This window comes from Malurus melanocephalus, unplaced genomic scaffold (genome assembly GCF_030028575.1).
Source record: "Malurus melanocephalus ecotype Western Australia unplaced genomic scaffold, MMel_1.1 scaffold_28, whole genome shotgun sequence".
NCBI lineage: Eukaryota > Metazoa > Chordata > Aves > Passeriformes > Maluridae > Malurus > Malurus melanocephalus.
In genome coordinates, this window is record NW_026623260.1 from 569,807 (window position 1) to 589,680 (window position 19,874).

General features: G+C 40.2%; 1 protein-coding gene across 1 annotated transcript; it reads left to right on the top strand.

Moving 5' to 3' along the window:
* Positions 1–449: 449 nt before the first annotated feature.
* Positions 450–18,626, top strand: STIL (STIL centriolar assembly protein). The gene is made up of 16 exons (XM_057390520.1): positions 450–587; positions 1,659–1,766; positions 2,161–2,276; positions 2,386–2,573; positions 3,558–3,805; positions 4,662–4,745; positions 4,859–4,945; positions 5,836–5,983; positions 7,127–7,236; positions 8,049–8,163; positions 8,950–9,996; positions 11,293–11,458; positions 12,209–12,434; positions 14,276–14,468; positions 15,070–15,323; positions 17,130–18,626. Exons 2-16 carry the CDS (start codon positions 1,675–1,677, stop codon positions 17,947–17,949), a joined length of 3,894 nt encoding a protein of 1,297 aa, XP_057246503.1. The 5' UTR covers positions 450–587; positions 1,659–1,674; the 3' UTR covers positions 17,950–18,626.
* Positions 18,627–19,874: the final 1,248 nt, after the last annotated feature.

Below are 19,874 nucleotides of genomic sequence, written 5' to 3' on the forward strand. Positions count from 1 at the left end.
CCGGGGAAAGCCAAGGCCGGCACGGTGCTCCAGAGGGACCGGGAGTGTCTGTCCATTGTTCGCCCCGGCACAGCCCTTCCCGGCACAGCCTGGCCCGATATGGCCCGGCCCGACCCGGTGGCGGCGCCCCYGCTGCTATGGCAACGCCGCCGCATCGCCGCACTGCGCATGCGCGCTCCCCGCCCGCTGGCATTTTTAAACCCCCTGCGCGCGCGCTGGCGGTTGGTTTTCCCCGAGGAGCGCTCTGATTGGTCGAGCCGGCCGTACCCCGCCGCGCGCTGATTGGACCGAAGCGGGAGGAGGGGGCGGGCTCTGCGCTCTGATTGGTCGGCGCGGAGCGGGGGCCGGCCGGGCGGCAGAAGGCGCCGGGGCGGGCGGGACGCGGCGGGAGCGGCGCTGCTGGAGTCGGTGTGTGGGCTCACGCTGCCGCTCCTCCCTCACGGCCGCTGCCGCTCCTCCCTCACGGCCGCTGCCGCTCCTCTCTCAGAGCCGCTGCCCGGCCGAGCCCCGCGCTGGGGAGAGGGAGAAGAACAGGGGACAGAGCTGCGGCTCTGCCCGGACTCCGTTCGGCCTGGCCTGGATCTGAGGTACCCGCTCGGCGCCGGGAGGGCCCGCCTCGCCCCCAGCCCCGCCGGGAACACGGCGCCCGGTGCCCCTCTGCGAGTGCGGCTCTGGGTATAAAGACCCTTGGGCGGTGCAGTGGTGGGCTTCTGCTTCGTGCTTGTCAAGTGGAAGCAGTGGGGCTTTAAAAAATTCCTCTTTTACAAACTTATGTTTGAGACTTATTTGGGCATTTGGCTTTTAATGGGAGTTAATTAACTGCTGCTGGCAACATGAGAGGTGGCTGAGTTCCTTAGAGGACTGCCTTAAAAATAAAGTTCTTTCCTGGCAGCTTCAAATGCAGAGGAAGCACCTTTGCTTGGCAAAGCTTCACGCTTGAGATAATGACAAAGAAACTTCTTGCTTATTCGTTAACAAGTATTGAGGTATTTGCCAAATTATATGGGCTGTGGATTGTTTTGTATGTTACAWTGTTTAGGCACCTCAAAAAAATCTAATCYTGCTGGTGTAAATAAGTTGATGTGATAGCATACTAATTTCTTCAGGGCCCTTTGAGGTCTGATTGCAAGTTTTGCACTATGTTATTTGAGTTAAACCAAGATGTTTCAGAACTCTTTAAAGCTTAAATTTGAATGCTCACTTGAAATACAAAGACTGAAACAGGGGTTTGGAAAGCTGAGCCAGTGTTAAATTTGCTAAATCATTTTTTGTGAGACATGGAAATTTCTTGTTACGGGTAACTGTTTTCTACTCTAAACTATATCCAGAGCAGCTTTTCCTTGAGTTTTATCTGCAAACTTGGTATTTTGGCCTACATATCTTCCAAGGTTCCACAGAGAAACTGTCCGGTAGAAAATAAAAGTTTTGTGTTGACTTTGTAACTCTGACAACTTAATAGGACAAACTTCCTGCTTTGTTGACCTGGACTTGGAAAAAAAAAAGTTTGCATACAATATATGTATGTAAATACAATATGTTTATATAACCTCTTTTTTTTTTTTTTCTTATGGTGTCATGCATTCATTCCTTCTTTTAAACATTRTAATATAATGATGTACCTTATCCCTTTTTTTGTATCTCTGTGATCTTCTTCTCAGATTTGTTCCTGGAAGGATGGTCCCTTTCAGTTTCCCGCTGTCCAAGTGTGCACTTTGGGACCCAGTCCCCATGGGAGATGTCATTGGTGCACACATTACCTATTACAGGTATCAACAACCTTTTTGGGGAAGCTAAAGGTTTAAATAAATTGTGAATTGTGTGATGCAAAGTCTCATTTTATCTTTTGATTCTGTTGTTTGACAAGACTCAAAGGAAAAGGAARCATRTAGGGATTTTCACTGGAAAGATTTGAGTTTCCCTTTCCATAGTGTAACAYTGTTCAGTGGCTTGGGGTCACAGGATTCTACTGACATTTTATAYRTTGTTAATTCTYACCTTTATCTTGTTTACGGCTTTGGCTTTTTCTATATATTTTCTCTTTAAGGATGGGGAAAAAAAMCCCCATGAAATGCATTGCAATATAAAAAATAWTTTTTTAAAACAAGCATTAAAAAGAATTTGTTAATAAACTTGCTTAGAACTTTCTCAACTTTCTCTTAGAAACCCCAAGTTATCTCTGGTGGAGAAGACCTTGCGGCTTGCRTATCGCCATGCTAAACAGAATGAAAAGAAATCATTTTCCTGTTTTTTACTTGGGACCCTGGCAGTAAATGAAGGTAATTCTAAACATAAGGTAGACAGGTGATATTGGTTTGCTGAGTAAACTGTCTTTAAGGAGCCTGAGTTATTCCTCTTGGACTCTAACTTTGTTTATTTATTTTGAAGATGGGGAAGGCATAACGCTAACAATAGACCGCTTTGATCCTGGTCGAGATGTTGCTGGTGGATTGGGCAAAATTCCAACTGCATCCCTTCCTGGAGACTTTTTGATTCCATGTACAGTTAATGCCTGGGGACCTTGTTCAGATAATATTCTAGTGCACAGTGCTGAAGATATCAGCTTGGCTTTCAAGGTAGGCAGCTCTTAGCAACTTTTGGGTCTGTTAATAAATTGTCTGCTAGGCAAGAGACTGGACTATGCCTAGGGCTTGATTTCCAACACAGCAASGTTATGGCTGAAGCAAGACTATGTGTAGCTAATTGTGTGAAATGAGCTGCTTGAGTGTCATTGAAAAGTGTTTTGGAAACKGTTAAAATTGGTTACTCTGCAGGTGTTTAAYGCTCACGCAGTCTTTAATCTTGGACTGAAATCTTTCTATCTGACCAAAGTTTTTCAGCTGGTCTAATCACCWAAACCAGCAAAACAAAAGTGATCGCAGTAGACTTAAAGAAGAGAAAACAGGTTTTTTTTCCTTTTTTTTTCCCTCAAAACTGTCATTAATGAGGGTTGCAGTATTTGGGTAGTTGTTGCTGAAGAGTTGCTAGGCAGGTGACCCGCCCAAAATGTGCAAAGCCTGTGTAGGTCAGTAGCCATGGCTGAAATGTGTGCCTGTTGCCTCTGTGCTTTGCTGTAAACATTTAATCTCCTAAATACACTTTCCATTCCTGTAGGCCTTTCCCTGTAGTTGTTGTTGAGTGTATTTTGTAATGCAAATTAAGCTTGCTTCTCATCTGATCTTTCTCATTACATACATCCAGGTGTTAAATTACAAATTTCTTGGCTGCAAGTAWGAAAACTTTGAAAGATGAGCCTGAGCCTTTTAGTTGTCTATTAATATAATAATTTTTACATAATTGAAGTAACCTTGGGTTTTCTTATACATCATAAAACAATACTGAGGTGCATGGAGCTAATTTTCAAGTGTATTCTACATAATTCATTATATTCAGTAGTGCAGTGAGCTTTGAAGACCTGGGTTAATGGCTTTTTGTAAAGTGCCTATTGCAATAGTAGCTGTAGCAGTTGAATGATTGAGTTCCTAGTGTAATACATCTTGAATCATGGTAATCATATGAAAAGAAGTTAGTATATTTAACATTTTTTTTCTTTCTTCTAGGGTCTGCATCAGAGTCTGTGCAGTAAAGAAGCACTGGATCTTTCTAAACTGCTCACTGTTAGAGCTCACRTTTTTTTCACAGAAAACCTGGATAATCTACACTTTAGTTTTCGCTGGGCTTCTCTTACTGTGGCAAATATTTTGGAATACACCCCTGTGAAGTCTGTCCCAATTATTCCAACAGCCCTAGCAAGAAATTTGAGCAGTCCTATGAATATTGCTCAAGTTCAAGGAACTTACAAATGTGGGTAAGTAAAGAGTGGTGTCACAKTTGCTTGGCAGTTTGTTCCTTTGCTAAAAGGAGGTAGGTAGGAGAGATCTCAACCGTCCTTTTTAGCAAAATAACTGGTATAAAAATAACAAAACTTCTGGTCTTGGAAAAATATAAAAAGTTGTGAACAGTAAACAGGAAATGGGGTGGAGCAAAAACATTAACTGGTTCAGTAGGAGTCATTTTGCTTTTGGCATCAGTTAAAGGATCTTYCTASTGGGGCAAGGAAACACACCTCCAGTTAACATAATAAATATAAATAGCTTCCAGCTTTTTAAACAACATCAGTGCTTGCCCTACAATAAAAATCAAATTAATGCAAACTAAAGCTTTTTGTTTTTTGTTTTTTTTTGTAAATCGTGCTTCTGAGATGGTATTGGGGAGTCATCATTCTGACTRGTAATTAATTTAATAAGATGAACTAAGGATAGATTAGGGAAATAATTGGAGAATGTGGGAGTCATTTTATTTGCAGGGAGACTTTATGAATGCCTCTCTGAAAGTTATTCTTCAAATTTRACATGACTTGCACTTCTGGATTTGTTATGAATACTAATACTAAATACTAGATACTGAAYACTAGAATTCACTAAAATACTAGAATTAGTACTAAGTAAATTTTGTTCTTGATAATTGTTTGATACACAGGGAATTGATGAAAAGCTGAGGAGTTRCTGTAACTGTATAGAGTAAGGGTATTTTGATTTTTCTTTTTTCTCCAAAAYTAATTTTCCTGCAGTATCTTCCAAACTTGTGTTTGTCTCTTCAGGATTTCTTTTCTGAAAAACTGTCTTCCAAAATAACAAAAAAATCCAACTTTTGCTTTCTTTCAGCTACCTTACTATGGACCAGACACGGAAATTGCTTTTGCTGCTGGAGTCTGATCCCAAGGCTTATTCTCTGCCATTAGTTGGAGTGTAAGTGTTTGTCCAGGTTAATGCACACTGATTGGARATGTATCTGAGGGATCACATAGGGGAAACTTGATAACAGAACTATCTCTAATCAGATTTCTTTTTCTTACTTCTAGTTGGCTGAGTGGAGTTACTCATATCTGTAGTCCTCAAGTCTGGGCCTGTTGCTTGCGGTATTTATTCAGTTCTTCAATTCAAGAAAGGCAAGTCACTTTTATAGGTAAAACACAGAAGCTGTTGGCTGCCTAAAAATGTATTCAGCATGGGCTCTGTTCAAAGATATTTGAGGAAATTCTGTGATGTATATGTTATATAGAGGTAATGCTGTCTGGTTTAAATGTTCCTCTTGGTTTTGGCTTCTGCACAAAAATTTTCTGTGACCAAAGTGTTGGAAAGCTCAGAGTCAGAAGAGGGTAAATATTAATATCATTAAGGTCACTACATTTTAGTTTAAATAAGAAGCCACAAGCAGGAAATAGTAGTTTAAATGGTGGTGGGATTTTGATTTTGAACTTAACTTTCCTCAACGAAAATACCCCTAAGAATTCTTCCTGCTTGTGCCTGACCAACATATTGAAGCATATTGATTTGCAGCCTGTCCTGTTAAATATTCGGGTTTTTTAATCATYTTTGAATTCTGGGGTATTTTTTCATTGTGATTTTAGTGAATAATCATTCCTCATTGTCTACACCTTTTCACTGTAATATGGCCAAGTTCTATTTCTATGAAAGCTGGGGAAGAATTCAGGTGTTTATAGGTTAAAACTGCACCTCAGGTAAAAGAGACTTTCAAATATTCTGTATGCTGAAAGCTAAAAAGAAAATAAACCACAATACCATTCTTACAGATGTTTTCTTCTGTATGCTTGAAGTCTTCCAGGAACTCATTTACTAAGTGATCATGAAGGTTTTCCCTTTTCTCTACTTTTTTTCGATTCTTGCATATGGCTTCAGTCATAAATCCATCTGCACTACCTGTAGCTCAGCACCACTCAAAATGCTGCTATCCAGTTTAATTTGCTCACTATATTAAAAATCTAAGGGCCCTCCTCCTGTTTAAGTTATTAAAAGGTATGATTTTCTTCTGTTTTAGGGTTTTTTCAGAATCTGGAAGTTTTCTTATTGTGCTTTATTCATTGACGCACAAGGAACCAGAGTTTTATGAGTGTGTTCCWTGCAGTGGACAGACTGAGCTGGGGTTTCAGATCCTTACTTGCCAGGAAACAGTTCACCTCTTCAAAGTAAGTGTCTTGCTTTCCTTCTGCATTGTGGTGCTTCAAAATTTGCCTCGAAGGAGTCATGATGTGACCCAAATGGATCTGCAGTGTTTGAAAGTGATGTAGCTCTATAAAGCTGCTTTTTCCCAGTGATTAGTGTTAATTTAGTTTGTCCCTCAAATTGAGAAATGACTTCCAACAGTGGATGTTAGCACTGCTCACTTTTCWAATAGCATTAAGCATCTGTCTTTTAAGTATGCTGTGCTGTGTTGAACTGGTTTAGTGTTCCTTCCTACTAGTGACCTTCTTGCTTTATGAGGAGAGATTCAGACTTCCTATGGCATTTGTTACTCTGGTGTTCTCTGTGCCCTCTGACCACATCTAACAGCTGCTGTGGGTAATGCTTGCTGGAGAGCAAAACTGAGTGTTTGTGCTTTGATTGACCTTGAATACTAAAAGGAATTCAGTGATTACTAATTTTATCACAGTTTTATCAATTGCAAATTTCACCTTTGTGCAAAGTAACTCTTTGAAAGAATTTGATGATGCAGTGTCTCAGAAATGGCTTGTAAGGTTTGCGGAAATTCTAAGAATTTTAGTTCCGCCTGTGTTTCTTCTATGCTTGTACAGCACCTGAACTGTTAATTTGCTCAGTAAATGCTGCTATGCTCTGTCAGAGAAGCAGTGAGTGTRATGTGTGTGCTATGCTGTGTACTCAGTTCTCTTCCCAATTGAATTTCCTTGTTCAGGGTTGCCTTCCCCTTCAGCCTAGGAACAGCTTAGCTTTCTGAAGATGACAGATCTCTCAGCAGAAGCTCACTTCTGTTGTTTCCAGGAGTTGCCCAGCTGTGGTGTGTGAAATAGCACAGGARCATTTGCTGTTTCCTGTAGTGGTGAAAGCCTCTGGAGCAGTATCTGAGCAGTTACAGTAAGGAAGCATCTGCTCATGGCTATAATTAGCCCAACTACTTCACAGTGTAGCAGGGGAACAGTATTAAACAGGAAGGGAAGTTGCCTGCTTCCTTGCAGTGGTGAAAAATYTGCAAGTAGAGGGCAAGCAGCAAATAATCATATAAATGTCCTTAAAGCTGTTTCTTTGGAGTAGTACCTCAGTGATTGAAAATTTGAAGGTTTCGTGCTTCATGAATATGGAACACTTCATTCCAGAACGTTGAACCATCAGACAAGAGCCCTATCCAGTTTGAGTTGAGTTCAGAAAACCAAAATGCAGAAACGGAGTTCTTCAGCAGAATTTGCAAGAAAATTCCAATCAAAAGGTAAATCATTCAGATGCCATTTATCCACAAAAATGAAATATTAATGGATGAGGTTTTTGATCTGTTTTTTGCTATGTGTTAGTTAAATTGTGCATACATATTCTTGCATTGGAATCTGTGTATGTGCTTTTGTTTATTCCTAGAGTAATATTTTTCAAGTAAGATGGTAAAGCAGACTGTATTCCAAGAAAAACTACTTGGCATTGGTGTTTGTAATTTATATAGTGGATGTTTCTAAAAAGGCTTCCTCACTGATTAAGTTCAGTTCACTGGATTAAGCTTTAAGTGAGATGTGTCCTTTAAAGTAAATCTCYAATTGAAATCTATTTATGTTGGTAAAAATGCTTTTTTCTTTCACATTTTTCAGAGCTCCAAGATCTGGATAGGTTGAACCATAGTGATTTTTAAGAACCTGCTTTTTCCATCATATTTTTATCATCTATGACTATAAGATAGCCTTTATTTTCCTTCAAACAGTGTTACAATCTTTACTGTAGCACTTTTATCTTTCTAACATAAATCAGTGCTTTGCTGTTAGAATGTCACTTACAAGGTGTGTGTGTGTGTGTGTGTGTGAGGCTGTGGGGAGGGAGAGTTTGTATCTCCTTGCCCAAAGCAGCATTTGTATTTTCATTGTTTGATCTTAGAACAGTTTGAGTAAACTCCCCAGCTATTTAGGGAGAAGGTGGATAGCAACTGCATCTTGGAAATACGTTGCACTGTAGATGGCACATTGAAAAAGGTGAAGTTTTGTGTTACTGCTGCCGGATCTGACAAGCAAACATTTTTACTTTGATCTATTTTGGTTTTAGTCCTCCCCAAGGCTCTTCACCCAACAAGTTGTCAGCAAGTGATCACGACTCTGGCGTGGAAGATGAGGATTTATCCCCCAGACCAATTCCRAGTCCTCACCCAGTGAGTCAACAGGTAACTAAAGAAATAGTTGTTCTGGGTATCTGATATGTGACATTTCAAACAGCAAAACTCATTATAAAGGAGTAGAGGAGTAGAAAGCTTCTGTCTCAAAATGCTAGCAGGGGAAAGCAGTGAAGAAATGAACCAAGAGTCCTAACTCCTGCTCTAATTAACCTGCCATTTCCCAGGATTCTAGACACTTTAATTCCTGTATATGCTATGATTTGGGAACAGAGAAAGTAGTTTGTACTTTATGGATCTGGCTGTTGAATGGAAGAGCTGTAGTGTCTGAGACAGAGACAGGTTTTTTATTTCATTTGCCAAAAAATTCTGCTGTTCTGTCCTTATTTTCCTGAATTGTATACAAATACAAGAAATGCCAGCCCTCATACAGCATAGGTCTAGAAGGATGTGTGACTGTTGTATATAAATTAGATGCAACAGAACATATCTTCTGGGCCTAACAATAGTAGGAGGGAACATACCGTCCACTTCTAGAGGGAGAATATCCATATTCTGAAATGTATTCCTGAATGACATGGATGATTTGTTTGGCAGGCATGGCTGTTATGCTGTATGAAAACAATTTTCCTTTAAGAATGGTCCTACAGATTTTGGTGCTTTTTCTGTATCTGGGTTCTCCACTCCTTTAGGAATGTGTTTAACATGTGGTTGGTTTGGAGCTGATAATCATCATCTATTGATTTTAAATTAAAACATTTTCCTTGAGGAAATGCTGCATACAAAGAGCAGATAATGTTTTTAAATTATCATACATGTGTGTAATTGTCCCTTCAGGTTACCAGGATTTTTCCTTCGGTGCCTGAGCTGTCACTGATTTTGGATGGGAGCTTCATAGAATCGGGACAATTGTCTAAGCCTGTGGGGACTTCAAATGCTAAAAGTSTACCCTCAGTACCAAATCAGCCTATTAAAAAGCAGTGTTGCATGAGATCTACGTATCACCCCAGCCAGCATGAAGACAGGCAGAACTTTGCTGCTAATATGGGAGATCCCTCTTTGAGGCAATCACCAAATCCTATAAACCAGAGAATTCCAGTGTCAATGCCTTGTAGAGGAAATCAAGCTCTACTACAGCAGCARGTGCAGTGTAAGAAGCCTTGCCCTCAATCAAGAAAAAGTTCAGGATCATCTTCTCCTTCAACTCCTTGTAGTGGGCCGTCCCCAGATACATCTGCGCACCACCCCAGGAAGCCACTGGAAAAATTTGTATTAAATCCTGAAAATGTCACACCACAGGGGGAGCCTCCAGTAAGGAGAACATCAGTATCCAGTTCCAAGCAGCTTCCTGCACTTACACAGCCAGTCCTTCACAACTCTTTGTCACCACAGAGCTGCAGACAGCCACCAGACCTGCATGTGCCACTTCAAGTGCCACCTTGCTGTCCAGCATGCAGCTGTCAGTGTCCTGCTTCTCTCCARTATAGTCCCATAAACTCATGGCAAGGAATTGGTAAAATGAGCCCCAAACACGGAGTGGAAATCCAATCAGAGATGGCTCAGCAAAATCCTTGTGCAGTTTTCCATCAAAATATCATTTGCCCAAATGTTTGCTGCAACCCAGGATATGCCACAAGCAGCCCTATGAACGTGATGTATCCTGGGAAGGCAGGGAGCTGTTCTCTTGACAGTGGCTTATCACCTGGAATGAGGATGCCATCAAGTGCCAGCCCCTCGAGCCCCCAGTGCTGTGCAGCCCACTCCCCRTGCCTGCACTTGCCTGCTCCTGCAGCAGCATCAGATAATGGAATGATGGGATTATCTCCAGATGCATACCGGCTTCTTACAGAACAAGACAGACAACTCAAATTACTTCAAGCTCAGGTTTGTGGAAATGTCAGCTTTTTCCTCTGCCCTCTTAGTGATTATGCTTTGATAGTTCCCCCACCAAAGGAATTAAATTAACTGTTGTCTATCCCTRTTGGAACAAGGGAGCCTGTCACACCAGCTGCAGTCTGGACATAGAGAGGGAACTCAATTAGATCTACTAGTTGGTGTCCCTTAAATAAGAATTATTTGACTCACATCTAATATAAATTTTGCATTTATTTTTATTATATTTCCATAACAAGAAAGTTTCTTTTTAGTAGACTGTAATGCAAACTGATAGACTTTAGCTATAAATGCTTTACTACAGATATGCTTTTCTGTGTGAAAAAAAAATAACTGCATAAACTGTAGGCTTTGGAATTATTGTAAATACGCAGATGAAACAGAATGTTCCATAGGTACCTTTTCCACCTTCAAGCCCGCAGCTCCCTGAGCTATTGCTTTGAAAACTTCAGTTGTCTGCATCAATTCCTGATTCATCAGATCTCCGTTGCTGTGCTAGAAAATTAGGCTTTGGGGGTCTTGCGGAGTTCTGTTACCTCACCAGGTTAAATTTCTTCAAAATACCAGCCCCTTGATTAACCTGCTGGCCCTCTATTTTGCAGGGTATTATTTGGGGCTGAAGAGACAGAGTTTACCTTTTGCTGCTAGTGATGAACAGCACAAATAGGAAAGGTCACAGTACTTAAATTAGAAAATGACAGCTGCAATACATATTTGGTGTAGTTCCTGTATRTAAAGTCAAGCTCCCAAAATGTGGGTTGTGGCATGAGGGAAACATCTCCTTACTGCACCCTAAATTGTTACTATATTTCTCCCTGRAGTTGCAAACTAATCAGTGAACAGGGTGGGTGAAAATCCTAGAGTGAAGTTTACCTGGCAACCTTAATTTTATCATTTAATTGCCTTGCTTTGTAATTAATACAAACTTGGTGTAGGGACAGTTGGCATGTAAATGCTTGGCTGGTAAGTCGGTTAATAAGCTTTGCGTGTGAATGAAAGGGAAGGAAATATTTCCAGCAAGCTGCAAATAGGCTTTACCCAAGTTGTCTTGGTGCTGCCTCTGCCAATGTGYTTAAAGATCTTCTTTGCTAGCTCTGCCAGCATCAAAATTGGTGTTTTGATTTATGCTGTGTGCACTGCTRAGAACTGGAAGGTGATCAGACTGCTGTGGCAGTGCAGCCTGGATTTGAATCCAGACCTTAGCAGAATCCAATTTAGTAATTCACTTCTGCCTGTTGTAGCTACTGTTTTATTGTCCAGATGATAACTTTGTGCTGACTGTTACAGATCCAACGCTTGCTGGAAGCACAGGCTCGCCAGGCAGGTTCCTCGGAGCCGGCAGCATCCAGCCAGGCTGTGCAGCCCGACAAGCCAGGGGACCTCGTTTCCATGGAAACACAGACCTCACCGCCTTCCCACAAGAGGAAAAGTGTSAGCGTTGCCGTGAGCACAGGTAACGCTTCATTCTTTTGAAATAGACTGGCACCACTCTTTCTGGATGTTTCTGTGGTTTGTTTGGGCATGGAGGAAATGTTTTGCAGAAATGCTGAAGYTGTGCAAACATTCACCTCGATCCAAAACACACCTAAGTTGTCTAGGTGTTATCTACAAATTTAGATTGGATTTACTTTTGGTTTTGATTGCCATCACTGTAAGAATAATTTTTCCAATAGCTTTCAAAAGCTGTTCTGTTTAAAATCATGTCTTACTGGAACAAAACTCTGCATGTTTTTTGAATTAATACACACTTTTGAAAAGTAATAGCTTCTTCCATACCATATAGTGTTCTAATAAATATATTATGATGTCYTCTCTATGAAGAGGAGATTGTATTTGCTTTAATTTAGGCAAATTATGCAGCTGCATCTGTGCAGCTGCATCTGTACAGCTGCATATTAATGTTGCTTCCTGTTAAATCCGTGGAAATGTTATGGTTAGTTTGGAGGAAACTTTGAAACAGGCTCAAGATCAATGCCTTAAAATGATTTAATACAACCATCTTTTTTCATCAAATATGCTTTGGAAAAAACTAGAATTGAATCATGTTTTACCAACTTTTAGCTCATTTAAACTGTAAATMCCTTTTAAAATGGTGATAAATACATGACCGGGAGAAAATTATTCCTCTAGCTTTACAAAGCCAAAGAGTCTCAGGAGGAAGTAATGACTTTTCCTAAATAGTTAATCTTCAATTTTCTCCTAGGTGCTAGTTTATTTTGGAATACAGCCTCAGAAAAACAAGGCAACTCCATACCACGAGGGAAAAAAGAAGATGGAGAGATCTCTAAGGAGGACATAAACATTTCAATGAATGCTGAACAAGATGCAAGTAACACAAGTATTGCTTCTTCCTTAAGGGTGGTTGACATGCCCAGCTTTGTAGAGAGTATTCACCTTGTGGAAGAAGGAACTAATCAGAACTCTCCCCAGTAAGTAATCAGAAATACCCTGTGCTCACACAATGGGCTCAACTGACTTACATAAGTTATTACTTTTGTAATATTTTTTTTCTTCAGGAGTTATAAATAGTCTGACTTGAGTTGTTGTGTTCTCTCCCTTTTTTTATTTTTTAATTGTGCTTTGAATTGTACAGCTCACCAAAACACAGTTGCCTTTAGAGTCTGCATTTATCAGTCATGCAGGTTTAGCTCACCTACCGATCAGCAGCAGCTGATGGCAAAAGCCTTTAACTTGAAAAAGCATGTACTGTGCTGGCAGCATTTCTTTTCTTACCTTAAATCCTGACTGGAAAGGGGGATGCTGCTGTAGTCAGTTGTTTTTCTACAGTGGCATTTCCTTGTCAGCATTCAGAACCCTTCCAGTTCTGAGGGCTTGGGATGAGGAGTTTATGATTATGTGGCTGTTCCCTGAATTTCTCTTTATTTTATACCTAATTGCTTTGTGTGTGGTGCATGCAGGTATTGACTGCACTGCTGTTAATTTAATGAAGCTCAGATTCTTTATTGTGCAGTGACTAATCTCAGACTAATTTGRGAAGTGATTTTAAATTATCTATATGGWTGCTMTTTCTACATAGGAATAGCTCAACAATTTAACAGTTTAGTATTCTAATATTGTCTAAGTACAAAAAGCCAATGGAGGGGGAATACCCTTCCAGTTAAATTAAATTTCTGTAATAATCATATTGGAAAGATGATGGTAATTAAGCTATAACTTAACTATTCATAGTCCTTGATTAAAGTGCTATCTGCAAATGTATACTGCTGCCACAAATGTTACGAACTCAAATCAGTCTTACAAACATTGTATTTTAGGATKATGCCATCTTAAGTGTCTCTTTGATTTGGATTTATGAACCTGTAAAATAGCAGTAAAGTGTCTTATAGTAAGAATGTAGAGCATCACCCAGATGTCTTTGAGGAGGAGGGGACCATTTTTGGGAATGATGAATAATTGCTAGTGTAACAGTAGCTGATAACCTACATTGACTATCTGGTATGTCACGTGCTTTAAATCTTATCGCTTTCAACACAGGCAATTGATCAGTTGAGTTCTGAAATTCCCTTATCTTCCACTTGTCTCCTCAGGAGGAACAGGAAGGGGGAGGAGGGTCGCTTAAGGATGTTCTTAGGATGATAGTAGTATTGATATGTCTGGTGTCCAAAGGCTTATGCAATGCACACACCAGCTGAGGGGGGTGCAGAGCATTGTGTTATAACTCATTCCGAGTTTTTATTCTCTAGGGCTCCTCTTTCACAACAGTTATTGAAAAATATTTCAACTAGGTGTTTGTTCTCAGTTCATGATRCTCAGTGTGCATGTGTGTACTTTTAACTGTCTTTGAAAAGTTTTCAAACTGCSACAGGAATCCCACGGTAACTTATCAACCTTGGTAAAAGCAGCTTTTTTGAATAAGTCATGTGTCAAAGTATATGGAAGATATTTGTTCCTAGAGGCTTATAATGTTCCTTTCTTCTGGTTTAAGGTTAAGTCATAGAGTGTCACTGAGTTTTGACTAGTCCTGAGAAAACATTGCCACTTTCAAATCATCTTTTGAAAAACTAGTCAGGCTGTTGTAGTTGCACACTGGAARGGGTGTATTTTCTCAGTCCTCAAATGACTTTTGAAGGAAAATGACTGCAGAAAGGAGCAAAGCCTCAAGCAGCAGGCAAACTAAAAATCATTAGGATCTGTTTCCAGTATTTGATTGTTTTCCTCCTCTCATGTTCATGGAAAAATAAAGTACATGTAGTGATAATTATACTTTCTCTTTTTCAAGGAAGTATCTAGATATCTTGTTCTCTTTCAGAGCTGGAAACGTTTCCCAAGCRCTTGTTCGGGGTTCATCCTTGGAAGAAAGTGTCAGTGTGTCTTTACAGAAAGAGCCATCGGAGGGAGCCAGGAGCCAGGTGGTGGCAACAAGTGAGCAGAGCTCGGAGCCGCCCGCTTCGCTGCTGCCTCGGCCACCCTCAGAGGAGCAGAAGTTGTACCAGGACTTACTGGTAATTCATGCACRTTTGATATTCTGCATTGAAAGCAATGGTCAGAGCAGCACCCTACTGAAGTTATAATGTGGTATTGGTATGAATGAAAACTATGTGKGGTTTTCAAATTCAGGTTGTTCTCTACAGAAGGCTCTGAGATTGTGGTTCTTCAGGTTTTTTTTAATGTTTAAATGGTTATTTTGTACTTCTCTTTGATGCTTGGAGTACTGTCTATTATCTAATAAATAATAATTCTTTAATTCAAAGACATCAGTTGATAACTTCCCAAATTAGTGGCCTTTAAAATAACATGACATTTTACCTTCAAATCCCATAAAGGGCGGATACTTTAATCCTGAAGAACAGGAGTATGTGATGTTTAAATTCAGAACAGACTCTTAGATAAAGCTTGAAGTGTAAGATGTTCCAGTGTTTGACTACACTGCTGTGGGTTTAAGTGATTGCATCTGAACTGAGTCTGAGTTTGCATTCTTTGTCAGAATGAACTRTTAATCCATCAAGCTGTATTTGAAGTTATGTAAGARTAAATCAGCATTTTGATATTTGACAGCTTYTGCATTGTCATGATGATTTTGCCATGTGGTCCCTTTCTCTGTAGGGCCAAGTAAACCACCTCTTAAAGTCCTCAGAAGAGCAAGATCACCTGCCTTTAAAATCAGGATTTGTTAATGATGATGGCCCTAAGTATCAGGAGATYGATGATGCAGYAGAAGTGGCTTCAGAGACTGACAYGGGAGTSGTGGACAARGAGAGTGTCATTAGTGCCACACTCAGACAGCTGAAGAGTCTTGGAGTGACAATGGACTCACCTGGCAATATGAAGAAAAATACACACAAAGTGGAGAATGCCAGGTAAAATATTGGTGGTTTTGAGTTGTAATGTGTAGATCCAACTGAAAATGAAGATTGGGCTTAATGAGTCAAGGGAAGTGACCGTGTTCACTACCAATGGGAATTTGGTGCAACTTGRTCTACATTTCCTGCAAAATTGAAACACTGGCTCATGCTGTAGGCATTTCAGATGGGTTTAAGACCTCTGCTAGGAAAACTCAKATTATTTAAATATAACACAGGTAGCTCTAGCTGTTAGAGCATCTGGTGATTCTTCAYTTATTGTGCATGCAATAGCATGCAATTCCCTAGAATGGCAAGGAAGCTTTAGGAAATCCTTTGGCCAAAGTATTCCAGAGAAACTCTGAACTTGGGAGTCTGAACATTAAGCAGCTGTGTATTTTTTTCATTGCTCCTTAACCTTTGTCTTGCTCTTTACTAGTATTTATAAAATTGTTATCATGGTTATCATCTAATCAAAACTGATTCTGTCCTAATTGTTTGTTGCTGTGGGTGCTGTACCTTGAACAGAGAAAGTGCTGGGGAGGGAAACAGCCTTCTTAAAACAGAGGAAGGAACAGAAGCAACTTCTGAAGGAGGGCTTTTAGGCACAGGAATTAACTTGTGTAGCAGCTTAGGCATAGGCTGACTGCCTGGTACTGCTTCACTTTCATCCTTATTGTCTTCTTGATCCTAGTTTGTAACTGTTTCGTAAACAAAAAATACAACCACCTCCTAATTAATCTTCGCTTCAGCCATGTGTCAAAAGCTGTTTCYAGTCATACAGTTTCTAACCCTTTTCTCTCCTTGTGACTTGTATTTTACTGAGTTTTTGGAATTTCTGGGCTACGTTTCTGGCCAAAGAGTCTGTTGGTGTTCTTTTAATGTCAGTAAGGTGCTAATACATGAACCGATAAMGCAAAACTGGAGCTTTTGGGGTTTTTTCCTTCAAACTTGGGGAGTCGGGTGGAGTTCTTCCTTCTGCCACTTTCAAGACTGATAAACAATTCTGAGAAAAGGTCTACAGCTCAGTAGAGAAGGAAACGACAGTGCAGCTCCATAGCATAATAAGTGGTTGTTGTTGTTCTGAGCCAGTTTATTCTCCCTGAGCAAACTTCAGAATTTGTGCTTGGTGAAATAGGAAGCCTCTTAATTTTTAATATGAGGAGCTTATGTTTGTGAACTAGTATATGATGTATGAACTAAATGCAGTGGYTTACAACCACTATTGGTGTGCCAGAGCTTGTTCTTTCAGTCTTTAAGTGCTTGATATATGTGCAAGAAATTGCTGTACCAGGCAACAGAACAAATGAATTTTTCCCATTTGAAGATACTTCAAAAACTAGAACCTTGCAGGCTTCCAGAAACACATAAAATGTCAGAGTTTCTGTAAAAAAAACCMTGAAAATTCTATGCATTGGGAAAGATGTTCTTGGTGTCAGTCATTGGGCTTGTATTTCTAGCTATTAATTTGGGTTGGATGGTAGAATTTACAGTTGTAGGATCAGACGCACATTATGTCACATTCATTGGTGAGAAAAACCAAGAGCTCAGACCTGCTTTAAAACCAAAACCAGCCCTGTAACCTGCTAGAGATGGGCTCTTCATACAAGGGAATTGTGTATTGAAGAAAATATCATCCATCCTCTGGCAGCCTCTGGATACTGTGGGGTTGAGTAGCTGTTTTTCACTRTGTGCAGATAATATGATCTCAGTCCTGATGGGGCTGTGGTGTTCAGAAGAAAGGAAAAATCAGTACAGTGAGCAAAATGGTGAAATCCATACTTTTCCTGTAGTTCTAAGCTAACTTTTGATGCTTTATTTCAGCATCTTGGCGTGCATAAGTCCTGAAGCAGTGGTGCCTGGATTAAATTMTGTGTCACTTGCCAATGTCAGCATGTGTCCCAACGTTGTTGATCTGAGCATGGAAGCAAATGCCATAGCACTCAAATATCTCAGTGAAAATCAGTTATCTCGGCTGTCTCTCAGTCGCTCAGGCCAAAATCCTTCTGCAGATTTCTCCTTCCAAGACATCTTGCCAACAAACACGGACAAGAGCATGGTGGGTCTGAGTTTAATTTCACCCAACAATATGTCCTTTGCAACCAAGAAGTACATGAAGAGATACGGGCTGATACAAGGCARTGACAGCAGTGARGATGAGGAGGAGCTGCAGGCTCAAGAGAGCAATTTTGGYACTGTCAAAAGTGAAAGGATACCAGATAAAAACTGTACCCCTGTGTTGGACAGCTTCAGCCACYGGACTGAATTATCCAAAAGAATGGATGGAAGGCTTCCCATTCACCTAAAAGGTCACAGAAGAGAGTTGGTCACTCATGCTTCTCCACCAGAATCAAACAGCCCAGTGTTAMGAAATATTGCAAATGATATTTTTCCTCCCAAAACAGATCAAGCAGATGAAAACTCACTTCARTTCCTAAAGGATTTAAAATCAAAAGCCAGAYTGTTACCTGGGAGGGTTGAATTCACTGAACAACCTGGCAGGAAGGATGAAGGAGAWACTCAGGCCTTCTGTGGAAATGTACAAACTCCAGCTCTTGAAACATTAAACCACTCAAACAGCATAAATTCTGTTGGCACCATTCTTGATGTGAAACAACTCAGRCAATTACCAAAGCTGTTCTGAACATCCCCTGAGATGGCTGCAACCACTGCTTCAAATCAGAGGGACCTCTTTGTGAAAGACTTCAGGAAACCACGGATTGAGCTGTCTTTGAAGAGGTCACTCTGTTGTAGCAATGCACAACTTGCAGAACTGAGTTCTCAGCCCAGCTCAGGGACAGCCACCTCAAAGTGCCTGGCTGAGCAGTGCTGATCAGCATTGACATGTGTGCACTTTTGTTTACAGTTAGGTGTGATTTTAAAGCATATTGAAGGTGAATCAACCTGAGCCCAAGATGTACTCTTAATATAATTTTAACAGTGTAATTTCTTAAGTGCCCTTCTGTTGACTTTTTAAAAACACAAGACTTTTATATGTTTGTGCCAACTGTGAGTCACAGATGCTGTGTGTGGCAGAGCAGGGGTAACAGAGCTAAAGCACTTATTTCTAGAAATTTGCTGAAATGGTTGAWTTGCTGTGTGGGGGTTGTGTCTGTGGGAGAAGGGAAGTATAACTTTGGCTTTATTTTGCATAAAATTATTTTGAATTCAGCCAACATGGCACATGTATCTCTCTGTATCATGAAATCTTTGAAGGAAATGGGGGAAAGTTGTGGCACTTTTAAAACTTTTGTGATTCTTTTTTTTCCCTCTCAATGTTTTCTATTTATTTAAAATTGCATACTGCTTATAAAGGTCAAAGGTTCCATTAAAAAAAAAATTAATCTTCAGTTGTCTGATGCTGCCTTTATTTAAGACACATGTGGCTTCCCAGTCATTGTTAGAATTGTTAATGAAGTTCACTGAAAGGGAAACTTCAAGAATCTGATACTGGGTGAACTCTTCAAGAATCTGATACTGGGTAGTGGGGCAGGCAAAAATAATAGATTTATTCTGTTCTGAATAAACACATAAATATGCTGCCATCAAGCACTACAGTTGTCAGTGAAACAACTCATTTCCATTACCTTGTGATGATAATATTGCACAAGGTGAAGAATTTGGCTGGAAGTGGTGATTCATTCCCCTTCCCACCATTCCTRGTGGTCAAGGCATGTGTTTTCTCACTGGCCTTAGTGCATCAGCATTGGAACAAACTTTGTTTTAGTGATGGCATTGTCTCAACAGCAGTAATCCTGTGGTGCTGACCTTGCCTTTCCTGTTCCAAGTGGTAAATTAGAGATTAAAACACCCTCCACCAAAATCCTGGTCCTTTCTCAGTCAAATCCAAAGGACRACAGGGTTGGTTCATGGTATGTTTRAGTGGGCACTAACTGCTAATTAATTTATTAGAGAATTGGGCTGAGATAAGCCATGTGGCATTTTGAAGCCAGTAGAGAGAGGAAAGCAGCAGCTCCCTTTAAACCGTGTCAGAATTTCTCCTCTCACGCAGCCTCTTCCATCAACAGGGATATTTGCTTCCTTTCAGGAAAGGTGCTACTTTGCTGTGCTGAAAAATAAAACCTTTCTCAGTGTCTGAATCTCCCCTGGATCAGGCATAAGCTTATTATCTGCCAGCACATTTTCTGCTGAATCAGTCAAAAAATAGTTAATGTTTTTGAACATTCCAGTGAGATGAATGAGGCAATTCATACCTCTGAGCTATTGTTGCAGGGTTTTGTTCTTTGTTTCCTATTGTAAAATGTCTGGAAACACAGGAAGATGACAGTTGTATTGGTTAATATTTTAAAGACTTTCTTCAAATGCTCAAGGGCTAGAAACAATTTGAAAACTAAAGCCAAACTACTTGCACAGAGCTCAGGACGAGGGTGTGGTGTTATATTAAGCTACACAAATCATATAATCCTGGACAGCAACCTCCGAGTGAGCAAAATGTTCATTTATTGCTCAAAAGCAAAAAAAAAAAAAATCCCTTCCTTAACCAGCATTTTCCTTTCATAGTGGGGTGCTGAGTAATTTCAAGATGTCTGGATATTTTTTTTCCCCTGA